Below are 13,769 nucleotides of genomic sequence, written 5' to 3' on the forward strand. Positions count from 1 at the left end.
GCGACCAACGGGCGGAATGGGACGAGATGAACGGAAGCGTCAATACTCCGAAAGTGGCGATACTTCCGGGCGAGATTTTGACAGTGCTTTCGACAATGAAATCAACAACATGTTCGACCTGGACGATGACGAGGATGACCGAGATAGTGTCGTGAGCGACAGAAATTCGCGTTACAATCAACAACGTCGCCAGAAGAATACAGCGCCGTTACCTCCATCAGCCGGTGGAATGGACCCGAACAACCGAGGAAATCGCAATCGAAATTTCAGTCACAGCGATCAGCAGCAGATAGGCAGGCCCATGCGGGGAAGTGGATATCCAGGGTCTGGATACAATTCGGGCAATCCACACGAAGGGAAAACATATTTTAATGAACGGGGTATGTATTAGATTTGAAACAGTTGCGAATATATAAATAATACATAACTTTCTGTTAATACACATAAATTGAATTATTCGATTGTTTATTCTTTGAATATAGCTAAAGTTAATCATAATGAAACACTTAACCATCATTACACCCTGAAACGACCCCTTACAATTGGTATACCTCTTGAAGATCTTCCGAAAGACACTATGCTACGTTTTGGGCTTCTAACGATTTTTCTGGCTTTTACTGAGATAGGTAGTGGCTTGAAGTATGGCTTCGGAAACATGTTTCCACTTAGGAAATTAATTTTCTGCGGCATGAAAGGGAACCGATGCGGAACAAATGGCGTATTTTCGTAGGAAATTTCCTCCTTCAGTATAATTGGGCGGGCATTTTTATCAATTTCGTAGTATTCCACTGAATTGTCGAATATTGGCATTTGACGATACGGTAAAATCTTCGGCGTAGTTTGAAAATCATACGAAGGTAAGTAGATCGGGTCTTCTGAATGCGATAACGACTGATAGCTGTTTTGAGGTAACATGTCGTAATAGGGAATGCGATCCATCAATGGTTCTCGAATTAGTTTTTGCGGTAAGTAAGGTACATATAGTTCGTTATGGCGAATCACAGATGGCTTTCGCATTGCATTCTGTTCAAATGATTTGGGGGGCTTCACAATTCTTAATGGCGACTCAGGTATTTCTTTCTTGATTTTACTTGGTGCGGCTGCAATCAATGATGATGCAACTGGCAAACTATCAGTATGGAGAAAGTCAGCCTTATTATTTGCATCTTTGCTATCATCCACATGTATGCGAAACTCCTCATCATTATTAAGGAAATCTTTTCCAATATCATTGGAATGTTTTTCAAGATTGGGAGCCATAAAGTACAGTTGAGGATCACTTTCAGGAAGTTGTTCTGTGTTCACTAAAGGATTCTGCATCACACGCCATCCATCTTCTGTATCCATGCTGGCTGATGGTATAAACTCACGCTCTACAGAAAAAAAAGTTTGTCATGATTACACCACTCAACACCTCTGAATTTTTAGATCACTACCTTCCATATAATCTGCCACAGCACAAGAAAACCAAACCACTAATATCATTTTCATTCGTATCATTGCTTAATCAATTCGATAAATGTATACTTTTCACCGAAACCACCGACAAGTAAATGACTATCAAACCTCGTATAACCCATGTTTTATAGAAAATATCACTAGCACTTCGTCGTGTGGTGGAACACGGTCGATCGCAAAAGAAAGTGCAACGAGTTTCGCGACCGTAATGATATGGTAACCATCGATGTCATAGCTATGCTTCAGTGTTCTTCTCTGACGTCGTGTATGCTATTGCCCATAGTAACAGTCTGACCTTGGCTGTGAAGATGAACCTCGGGTGCAATCGAATGGAACGAACAATGGAGCGGACAAGTCGTAATAATTTTAGATTGATAACCACAATGCTACCAGACTGTAATGGGAAATCAAGGGACGGTTGTCATCGATAAATGAGAAAACCTAGACTGAGTGGTCAAAACATTTCAATTGCCTAACAGTAAACCCAGTAGTATATGTATCACTAAACAATACAAAAAATCTAAGTTCTACTCAGTGCCAATTGTTGTCTCTTTTTGTTCAGATCAGTTCCGTATGTGGTCTACCACCAACGTAAACGATCAATCGAACTTATTTCTATTTCATTTGCAAATGGTTAATGAAGATTCTGGATCATAAAATTCTAGCACTACTGAAACAATGCGGTTGCAAAGACATGCAGGAGTATAACAAACGGGAAAAACCCTCGTGGCGCATGCATAGCTCTGTAAAATGTGAAATGCCTATTCATTTTGACCGGTAACAGTTCTATTTCGATTGACGTTTACTGGCGGGTTGTTTCAATATAATGTTTAATACATAGATATTAAATCAATACGTACAGGTTATAAAACTTTCATTCTAGCTCTTAGCAATATTACTTGGTAAGGTTTTACCTTTAATGGCTGCCTAGAACGGATAATCGATTCTATCAAAAGGTAGAATATGTTTCCAACTGGATATAAATTGGGACGACATGGGTGGAAACGATTACAACAATTTGAGGAAGTACTTCAAAGGTTACCTATCGCAACCGGGAGATGTGGTTTGATGTAATATAAAATGTATATACTTTTAATGCTCGTAAATCGCAAACGATCACTTCCCTTGGCAAACATTGAACAAACAAATGGTAGATGTTAGTGGAAGAACGGGTTCTTGTTTTGAGCATTCGTTGTCTTGGTTGTGCAGAGAATCTGACGTTCAAGGTGAAAGTCGTATTCCCTTGCAGCTGCGCTATCAACGACGTACAACGGTGGAATCTAAAAGTGGAACACACTTTAGAGTTGATAATCCTATCGATCAACCAACCTGCTTACCTCAAATGAAAGTTTACATAGGGCAGGATTCAATATAAATGGCACTCCTTCCATTTCGGTATGAACGTGCAGTGTTCCAGTAGAATATACCGGAGGTCTGGGAGCCGGTCGGTTCGGTGATAGTTGATAGGATGGCAGTAATTGTTCATAGTCATGATCCACAGGTTCAGCAGGTAGCTAGAATTAAGGAAGTCGGTAAACCCACCAAAGCAACTGCGAGTATGAGGTTGATTGATTGATTTGTCTTTATTAGAGAGACTTTCAGCCCTTGGCTGGTTCGTCTCTGCGAGTATGAGGTGGCAAAGAGCAACTTTCAATGAACCCAAAGTGTGCAGAGCACACACCAACTGGAAAATTATACACATGATACGGTTCACTGCGTGTTTCACTCAAGCTTATTGGCCATGTGTTGTTGGTGTCTTCTTCTTGGATTGTTTTGAAAAGCTCAGCAAAATAGCGATTTAAAACTGTGTGAACAAAAAGCAAGCTAGTACTTACCTGTGGCAGCGGCTTGTCGTGACCTGCTTGAATCTTCAGATCTTCAATCGTTCTCTCGAGATCAGTGATGCTTTGTCTGGAAGGAACACTAGGTGGTGCACGGTGGGCAATCAGAGTAGTCTTGTAGCAAATCAATATGCTATTGATCTCGCTGAAAATGAAAAAAAAACACAAGCACGTTTCAGCACAAAGGTTACGAAACCAACAACTTATAATAGACTTAGAAAATTTAAAATGTATACAAAATCGACAACTAGGTAATTGTAATTTGTTTGCATCAACAGTCTTGTCAAAAGAACAACATACATAGTATTAGGTTCACGATTATAGACGACCACAATTGATGAAAAAAATGTTATACGCATATGATCAAATCTCAACTGTTATGGAGTTACATATTGAACTTTTTCAATGTGTACTTCATTGCTTGCCTTAAACTGATTATAACTTGAAAATGGTCAAACTTATCGCAGTTCAACCCCATTCACAAGATTATTAAATTTTCTATCAAAATCAAATAACACCTTTGAACCCATTTGTTTAGGTAACCGAGTCAATTCCAAACCAATTGACTTGCAATTTTGTACACGGCTTATACGTATCTCACCGCGTACCAAAAGTTGTATCAAGTGGTTCGAATTTGGCTGAGTTAAAGCTGAAAAGTGCCCAAAATAGGACCCCTGCCGAGATGGTGTATATAAAAATTAATTTCTGTCTGTTTGTCTGTCTGCCTGACCCTTATGGATTTGGATTCAGAAACTACTGAACCGATCGGCGTGAAATTTTGTATGCAGATGGGATTAAGGCCGGGGAGGGTTCTTAGCATAGTGTGAGTCCTCACCCCAATGGAAAGGGGGGCTCCCAGATGAATTTGCGAGGTATTTCTCCACGGAGCTGTACGTCAAAAACACTGTAGGCAGGCAGTACGACGTTCGCCGGGACAGCTAGTTACAAAATAAAATGACAAAATCTTCATAAATGTACATGAAATCTCATGTAACGAATTTTTAAATAAAACCCCTTACCCCTTACCCCATATTCCCCAATTGATAGAAGCAATTTCGGAGAGTTAGATCTTACCAGGTTGTTTTTAAAGTAGCAGACAGCTTGAGTTATGTATAATTTACATCTCTGTAACATCTCATCAACTTTTATTAGACCAGAGAATATGTTCTTGCTGATTAAAAAAAAATTTAAAATATTTGAAGAAAATACAAACAAATTTAATTTCAAATCAAATTTCAAATTCAATCATGTCAGTTAATATTTTTGTGCGCTATTGGAACAATATGTTGAAATTTGAAACATTAGATGATACCTATAATCATATACATTTCGATATGATTCGTTTATTACACTGCAAAAAATTCACATGTCAGTGCTATGTGGAAAATCACGTAGCATCGAAAAAGGGTTCATTCGCTGTACTTTACCTGGCAGCGGTGATCGTCACTAAATCAAAGATGGATACCAAATGTTGCCCCAGTCCCGTTTACTCAGTTGCCCAGTGCCACTTACGTGAAAAATCACGTAACCACTCCAGTTCATTTTGACAGTTGTCCGTGTTCATTCAGTATGCACAAACGACTGGAAATCGGCAAGATGGCGACATATAAACAAATTTACCGTGCTGCTACCAACTAGTCCTCTATTTTTTTCCGATTGAAGGAGCAATCAGCATTCTAATCAAACGCAAGTTATTGCATTGTGAGAAATAAAATAAATGCCCTCAATAAATAATGACCCATTTTTACGTTTCTAGAGAATAAGTCAATCCTGAGATAGCTGGCATTCAGTACCCCAGTAGACGACGCTCTTCGTCCATCAACAAAAGTATCTGGCAAGTGGCGATAATGTCCCTTCCGCATCTATTTGAACTAAAAGCTGAGAAGTGAGGTTTTTAGAATATTGCTAACCTGAAAACAAATTACCCAATGAAAATAAAAGATGTTGTTTATTTTTTTTTTTTAGATTTGCAATCAATTCCCCCATAAGTTGCGAGCTTGCTACCTCTTAATATGGTAAGCAAGCTCAAAACATCCCAAAATTTACCCCAGAACACCGATTTATCTATCCACTTATCCGCGATCGGTAATGGCGGTGGCGGGCATATCCAACCGGTTCGGAATTCGACGTTTCTTGGGGGAAAGTCAAAACAGTTTCATTCTCCTCCTCACCTCTTCACCCTGCGATCGGTGGCGCCAACCGATTGCGATCCCCACGAAACGTCAAAATTCGAATCGGTTGGTTGTGCCCGCCGGCGCCATTACCGCTCGCGGATAAGTGGATATATTGTTTTCTAAATAACATTCACTAGAATGTGAGGTATGGTCTACATTCACACTCTGTGAATGGTACGTGAAAAATCACATAACATCTATGTAGGAGGCCCGTGGAATAAGAGTTCATGCGTTCATTCTGCGTTTCACAAGGACAGACTTGTTAAAATCCCAAAATGGTCGACTTTGGCACCTACTCACGATTTCTAGCGCAAAAATCTCTGCGTAAACAAAACCAACGCACCTGATCTTCTTATTTTAAGCTTTTTTTTTTCCTGTTGGGTACATTTTCCACTGCGACCAGTTTTTTGATCTATTGTGGACGGCCCCGTTTTAATGTTTTTGCCCATATCAGTGTGTCATATCACTATGAGTTGGAGTGATTTCCACTTGCTGACGGTAGGCATTATCCCAATACGGTATAACAGATCGAATGAAATGTATTACCTTGCTAGGAGAAGTCATCCATACATCTGATGGTTTTATAAAACCTTTATCGAAAAATGTGCATCTTTGTTGGAAAAGTGCTTCACAGGTACATAACAAATGTTCAGAATCCTCCTTGTCCCTATTACAGAAACGACAGGTATCATCTTCGAGTATACATAGTTGTTTCAAATGGTATTTACTTGCACAGTGCCCTGTTATTTTAAGCTTACTACAAGTGAGCAAGAACAGAATAATGAAATGCACAGTTGTTTGAAGCTTGCTTCTTGAGATTTGTCCGTTTGAAATTCTGATGCACTGTTCAAGTGGGATTTCAAGACGCTTGTCCTTAACTGCTACATGGAAAGTGCGATGGAAAAAAGCTACGTATGTTTTCACGTAGCAATAATGTTTGGATTGTTTTGAGTGATATGCAACTGAACTATTACTATTTAATCTAGGGTGAAAAAGGAAACAGTAGATTAATGAAATGAATGATTTTTTCTTCTTCGCTTCGCCAGACTTTGTTTTCATACTTTTGCTGGGATGCTCGATAGGTATAGCCGATTTGACAGTTCGATAGGTAGATTTGATTCCATTCTTTGCGTGTCTCTGTTATACACAGTCTCTACTATACCTACACTGCCGTGTGCAGCATAGTTGTCCCATGTTCTATGGGAATCCCTATTAACATGGGACAACTATGCTGCACACGGCAGTATGTATAAAGGTCTGAAAAGTCGTAGATTATTTTTGTTATTAGCATTATTGGGGAGATTTTCAGCCCGTGGCTGGTTCATCTCCACAAAATGTCGTAGATCTCATATATGATTCTATGTCTAAAATTTGCTAACTAGGGTGCGGGCACCGGTTTTGGCCAGTCTAAGGAAACCCAATTCTATAAAAACAGTCAATAATCCTATGAAAACAACTAATGTGTCAAATGAAAGGTTTCAATCTATATTTTGAAGGAAAAAAACAGAAATCAAGCTAAAACTTGATTTTTGCATTAAAAGTGGCAATGGCCCAAAAAGAAGCACTGCATCAGTTTTGGCCATATTCTCAACTTTGTTTTCTATTTTGGCCAATCACGTTTATTTTTTATCGGAGTGGCCAAAATAGATCCACCCTGGCCAAAATAGATATGTACATAAAAGCTGATTTTATAAGGAAAATTATAATTTTTTCTACCATTTTGAACATATTGAATCATACCACAAAACCAAACAAGACGACTAGTACAAACCGTGTGACCATAACACTACATAGGCAAATCCTGTTAAGTGACTGCTTTAAGACTGACTGACCAATTGAACATTTTTCAATCTTCTACCGTAACTGTCAGTTTGCAACAGTGTCTTAATAGATGTCATTATCCGCGTACATCTGGGAAACTGCTTCTGACAGATTAAGTACTCTTTTCTATCTTCAGGTCTAGTGTAGACGTAGAGGTTTCAACTCTATTCAGAGTGCAGCTAGAAACCTAGCAAAAAATCTCAACGAACGATTCTAGCTTCATTGGGGGTTTATTATGAGTTGCCGTTCGCCGATGTCCAAGTATCCGGGTTCAGTTGATCCATGGGGGCAGAAGTGGGTCAGTGTCAGCTGCTATCAGGGAGGAAGAGCAACTGACAAAAGTGCCGGGACTGGGATCGAACCCATGACTGTCCCCTTATGAAATATAGGAATATTTATGGGTATTACTTAAAATATTTATTTCGTGATTTCTTCCGTAGTTCCTGCATAGATTCTTTTACAATTTTTTGCTGGGAGTTCTTTCAGAATTCATGCTAGAGTATCTCAAGCTATTTCTGCTCGGACATCTTCCTGGGAATTGCCCCAGATATTACTCTTGAACTTCAGGAATTGTTCCGTGGATATCTACAGGGATTTAATCTGTAATCCAAGCAGGGATTTTTCAGAGATTTCACTAGGAATTCCTCCAATGATTCTTTTATGATTTACTCCAGAAATTTTTCTAACAATTCTTCTAGGGATTTCTTTGGAGTTTGCAATTGGGATTCATACAAAAATTAATCAATGGATATATCCAGGAACTCTTTCAGAGAAGTCTACAGAAATTACTTATGGAATTCCTTCGGGAATCACTGTAGAGTTTTGTCCTGTAATTCCTCGGGTTATTTCTTTAGGGATTCCTTCATATATAGCTACTGGAGTTTCTCCAGTAATAACTCTTGGGATGCTTTACAGGCAATGTGAAATATAAGTAACGTAAAACGGGGTGAATAGAAACAATGGGGCGTATAGAAGCAAATAACTTATTGTAAAAAGCATGGCACTTTTGTTTTAAAATTCATCAAAACTTAATTTCATTAGCTAGTTGAATGCTACCAGTGTTTCAATAAACCTTTTTTGAGATGATAATTCCGTGAATTTTTTTTGTGAAAAATTTAAAAGCAAAGTATCGTTTTGGGCAAAAAAAAACTTCCGCCATTGAAATTGCGTTTTATCGATTTGGTATGTATTCACAGACTAAAGTATTTTTCGACATTCGACTTTTTTTTCTTTACTCGGTGAATGATTATAATCTAGTGAGGCGAATGACTCAAGTTAAAACCTCTTTAATAAATAATAATAATAATAATAATAATAATTATAATCTAGTCTTAAAGGTTCATTTGAATTAAAAGATATTTCTGTCTTGAAATTGAAAAAAAATATCGAAAATTGTTAAAAGCTGCCCCATTGCGGGGCGAATAGAAACAAGCAAACGTTTTTAAATAAGTTCACGAAATAAATATTGGTTTTGAGCCCTAATTACAGCAATTAAAGAGGGAGGTGGGACCCAAGGTTGAGACCCTTGCAACTGATATTCCAGAAATACTTGCCTAAGTAGGGGTGGTGGGGGTAAAGTGGACAACCTAAGCATTTTGGTCGTTTCCCACGGAAATGCGGCAAAATCCATCTGCTTTTCCGAGTAACATGGAAGGTAATGATATACTCTCGAAATCTTGTAAGGGGTTGCATTTGAAAAATATTGTTTTCTTTGATTATTTTCTTCACCAAATCGTGCATCAAAATAGCGTGAAAAAAATTGGTGGGGGTAAAATGGACAATCGATGGGGTAAAATGAACAAGTCGTTAAAAGTTATATAACAGCATATTGTTGCTATGTTTTTAAATACAAACTATCAAATTTCATACGATACCTTTATTTTGTTGTTTTAAAACTTTTAATACAAGCTTTGAAACACACTTAAATAATTATCATATGCTGATTTATCGACCGTATTCTATTAATAACTTGATGATTTTGTGGCTATATCGGTCTCTTTCTACTCATAGTATAAGGGAGTAGAGATCAAAGTGGATAATGAAATGATAGATATGATAGATCAGCATATGATATGAAAAGTTTGGCTCAAAAAGAAGTGTTCTATCCTATAAGATCGAAAAAGCTAATAGGAAGAACACGCCGCGATATAGGCATACCCCTATGAACAGAGTGCGAATTCCGAAAAAGCTACCGATCGATAGAATTTGTGATGAAAACAGAACAATACATTAGGCAGTCGGGTGCCTGAAACTTTTGCCAGTCTTGGTAAGGTGGTATGAACTACCAACCAAGCCGATCTGTTTAAAAGCACAGGTCGCACGGCAGAAGTTTCACGCATTCGATGTATTCGTTCAATACATGGCCTACTTGCCTAATTTCACCTTCTATAGAATTTTCACACTTGTTCGCTACCTAGCGAATTCTATCATATCTATCATTTCATTATCCACTTTGATCTCTACTCCCTTATACTATGAGTAGAAAGAGACCGATATAGCCACAAAATCATCAAGTTATTAAATAATTATTGTAAAAATAGTGTAAAAAACAAGCACTGATTTGGATGAAAATTATATTTTATTGATATAATATATTTTTTTATAACTTTTTACTTCAACTATCTCACGATAGGTATGACGGCTAATGATTCTGAAGTTTGCAAAAAGAAAAATGAAATTTTGGTGAAATTTGAACCGATTGTCCATTTTACCCCCACAGTCTGATTTTGTTAAAAAAAATTTCAAAGCTTTTTTTTATCCAAAACTTATTTTTTTTCGGTCAAATATATTCTTCTACGTGGACTTTATTGGTTTAGGGTGTAAAACTTGTAATAATTTGAAAATAAATTACAAAGAAAACCTTAGCAATTATAAGCTGATTTTACATCATTTCCTATTTTTCACGTGATTTTTTAAGTTTTTGTCATCTTGAAGAGGTTTATTTGATTTTTATGTTCAAGATCAGCAAAAGTATAATGATTCATGCTTAGGCATTAGCTTCAATCGTTGAAACATTTTGAAAAACAATAAAAGCCATGAAACTGTACCCTGTCCATTTTACCCCACCTGTCCACTTTACCCCCACCACCCCTATGCTGGAAGGTGTTTATATTCGCCCCGTTTTACAGTATTGTATTGTATTTAGATTTAAAAGACTGGCAGTTATAAACTATTTTCCAGGTCAAGAAAAATATTTTATAATAATTATACATTTAGAAAAACTTATACACAACCAGGAAATTACGTTGTTTAGTTATAGCGTTTTTAAATTAGTGCTTTTTTACATGTTAGAACTTGAATCTTCTAAGCTCATCTCATACGGAATTAATGAACGAGCTGTTACTAAAGTAGGAAGTGCTGTCGAAACAGCATACATCTTTTTCTTGTGGTTTTAAAACACAATCCTGTCACCATTCAATCTTTATATGACGCAAAACTTTCCAACGATTTTCTGCCATTTATATTCATTTCATTCGATGATTCATCACAGGTGAATACCCATGATCATCGAGCGATCAAATCTCACTTACCCCGCCAAGGTGAAACCCTCCGGCGCCTGACGCAGTCGGGAGCACAAAATGATGTCGGTTATCGCCTGCTTGGCTACTCCCTTCTTGGCCAGCCGATAAACCAACTGTTTCTTGCGCCACGCTTTCTGCTCGCTGTCCGCCGTTCGGGTTAGCTGCGAGAATCCCTCCGGAAGGGCTTCCTTCTCACCGATCACTTTCAGCGTTTCGAGAATGTAGTCGGGCAGACCTTCCGTTTTCGATTGGCACAAATAACGACAGCTTCTTTTGCCGAACAAGATGTTTTCCCGGAAGAGATCCGCATCTTGATCCTGATCGTAGGTTTTGTTTATTGGCTGGAAGTTTTTCGGGCACTTTTCGAAATCCTCTACCAGCTGCAGCGATGTGATCGGTCGGTTGTCTGGCAAGGCGCTGATAATGGTGTTTAGAATATTTTTCTGTTGCTGCGTTTTTGTCTTCAACATTATGCTGATTTCGTGCGTAATATAGCTTATCAGGTAAAACCCAAATAAATATGACTCAGTGTTGTTGCAAGCTCGTTTAACCAGCACCAGAGTTAGCAACTCTCAATAAAAATATTTTATATTCCACCAAGTCTATAGTGTGTTTTTATCGAAAACTTGATCTACGTGGACTCTTGTCTGACCGATGATATTTAAATATGATTCACATCCTATATCTGCTCGCTGCGACTGGATTTAGAAATCTTTCACATTCATAGATTATCACTTCCACTTCATCTCCTCTTTCTTCCACTCATTTCATCTTGAATCCAACGAAATTCCACTTCAAAGGGCAGAGCCCCAAAACTATGAACAAAGAGAGCCCAATGAATTCCCTAATGGTGGAGCAGTTCAGCGTTACGCAGCGAAGCTGGGCAAGATGTAGAACGGGTGCGATGAATGAAATTTAGGTTCCAAAGCGCAGCTAGTGCTAGTCGCGGACACGTATGTGGCAACCCTAATCCCACCTAATGCATCTGACAGGAGCCAACATCTATCGTGTATCCACAATGGAATCCATTGTGGATACACAAATGTTTACATACTGATGTTGGATTCTTAAAAATGGCGGCCTGGCACACTGGTGGTCGCGGATCACTGCTTTTCTTGAAAACTGAACACCGCGTCAAACATCATTTTCCGCACTCGAAACGCGAACCGTGCTGAGGTGAAAAGAATACTGACGAATGCAGAAGAACGCTGCACGCAAAGAGAAGGGGGATGAGTGAGAGCGATAGAATTATTTTGACAAGACGGTTGATGTTTTTTGTTTTCGCAAATCTGAAAAAGAACACAACGTTTAGGTCAACCAGAAAAGAAGTCAACTGTATCGCTCCCAGGTGGCGAATTTCGGCAAAGTCATCATTAGGGGTGTTGGCGGTAATGTGGGCACCGTTATGGCTAGTTTCCACTTCGTACACTGCAAAAACTGCAAATATTTATTCTATGTGAAAATTCACATCGATCCAATTGACCTTCCCACACATACATTTTATTACCTAAAATATAATCTACATGTTTGTTATCTATGCTTTAGATTAGTTTCACAAATAGTTGGTATGTGTTAACACCCATGGCAAAAAAATATGTGTGTACACACATAATAACAATGCATGGCGTCTGTGTCAGCCGTCCGCGATCAGCAAAGTGCAACAATGGCGATGCGTTTCAGTTTACAAGGAAAAACGGGGCAGGAGTTGCAGCTCCCAGTGAAGTAATTTGACTAAAATCATAGCGGCTATGTGCACTGGAGCATGAAAAAGTCGTCCTCAATCGCTTGAAATCGAAAAATTGTTGGAAACATGGGAATTTTAAAGAATTTCCACAGTTTGAAACCGAGTTTGAAACATTACTCGGAGGTGCAAAGTTGACCGATTGTTCGCTCACTGGTGGTTAACAATCAACCAACTTTTCGGTGCAATACAATATTTGGCTCTTTTCAAATGATCTCTTGGATTTGTTTTAAAATCAATTCCAAGATCAATTCTACAGTTTTATGGATCAAATTTGTATTATTAATCCCCGGTAAAACTTCTATTCGTTCATATCAAAACCATTTGAGCACATCTATTGATTATATTTGTCATTCTGTATTGTTTTTATGTGTAATCGCACATCAGAACGATAAATACCAAAAAACAGTTCATTATGTGTGTCACACATAAACAGTATTTGTCTAGACAAATTGCAAAAATATATGTGTACGAAACATAAAATAAATATTTGCAGTTTTTGTAGTGTACGTACTGTGCAAAAAGATGGGACAAGTATTAACCCTCAAAAGCCCTAGACGAACCACTTTTTTTCAATCGGCTATTTCTCAAAGACCATACAATCAAAAAATTTGAAACCAATTTTTAATTAAATGCGGTTAGTTGGTCTTCCAATATCTGGGTGTGGCATCCCCCCTGACCCCTCCCCCCTTTCTGGGCATTGAGAAATGCCTTGCCACGGGGGTATTTTTCGGCAATTTTATTGAATATCACACACATTATCATTCTGAAATTTGTATTGTAAAATGTATTTGGCCATTAAATGATCGCTCTGTGCTATGGGCATGCCACCGCTACGGAACCAGATCCGGATGTTCAGGTTTTAGGACATAATCTCCGGAGGAACCTGCTACATACTGTATACTAAGGTTCACATTCATAATCCTTTTTTGCGGCTTCATATATTGAATTTAGAAGTATGATGTCTTAGAAGATATTGTTCTATATACTTAATTCTTTATTTTAAAATTTTCACCTAGATGATTAATCCACCTAAAAGTGCGATAGGAATTCACTTTTCTCAAAAATAAAGATAGAGTATTGGTGTCTTCTACAAAGTTGCAGAAAAGGCTATTATTGGAAAGTTTGCCGAACAAACTATTACCTTATTTCCTCAACTTTAAGAGTTGTGTGTCATTGTTTGTGGACGATCCCTTGTAATAGGTTTTCGGAT

At 38.1% G+C, this 13,769-nt stretch overlaps 2 protein-coding genes across 2 annotated transcripts; both read right to left on the reverse strand.

Annotated features, from left to right (window-relative positions):
* Positions 1-395: 395 nt before the first annotated feature.
* On the reverse strand, positions 396-1,760 carry LOC134291626 (uncharacterized). Its single transcript, XM_062859610.1, has 2 exons — positions 1,437-1,760; positions 396-1,373 (listed from the first exon to the last, which is right to left on the reverse strand). Exons 1-2 carry the CDS (start codon positions 1,498-1,500, stop codon positions 517-519), a joined length of 921 nt encoding a protein of 306 aa, XP_062715594.1. The 5' UTR covers positions 1,501-1,760; the 3' UTR covers positions 396-516.
* A 145-nt stretch (positions 1,761-1,905) lies between these two features.
* LOC115264563 (multivesicular body subunit 12B) lies at positions 1,906-11,760 on the reverse strand. Its single transcript, XM_029868387.2, has 4 exons — positions 10,825-11,760; positions 3,294-3,444; positions 2,796-2,972; positions 1,906-2,738 (listed from the first exon to the last, which is right to left on the reverse strand). Exons 1-4 carry the CDS (start codon positions 11,283-11,285, stop codon positions 2,616-2,618), a joined length of 912 nt encoding a protein of 303 aa, XP_029724247.2. The 5' UTR covers positions 11,286-11,760; the 3' UTR covers positions 1,906-2,615.
* Positions 11,761-13,769: the final 2,009 nt, after the last annotated feature.

Source organism: Aedes albopictus, chromosome 3 (assembly GCF_035046485.1).
Source record: "Aedes albopictus strain Foshan chromosome 3, AalbF5, whole genome shotgun sequence".
Taxonomy (NCBI): Eukaryota; Metazoa; Arthropoda; class Insecta; order Diptera; family Culicidae; genus Aedes; species Aedes albopictus.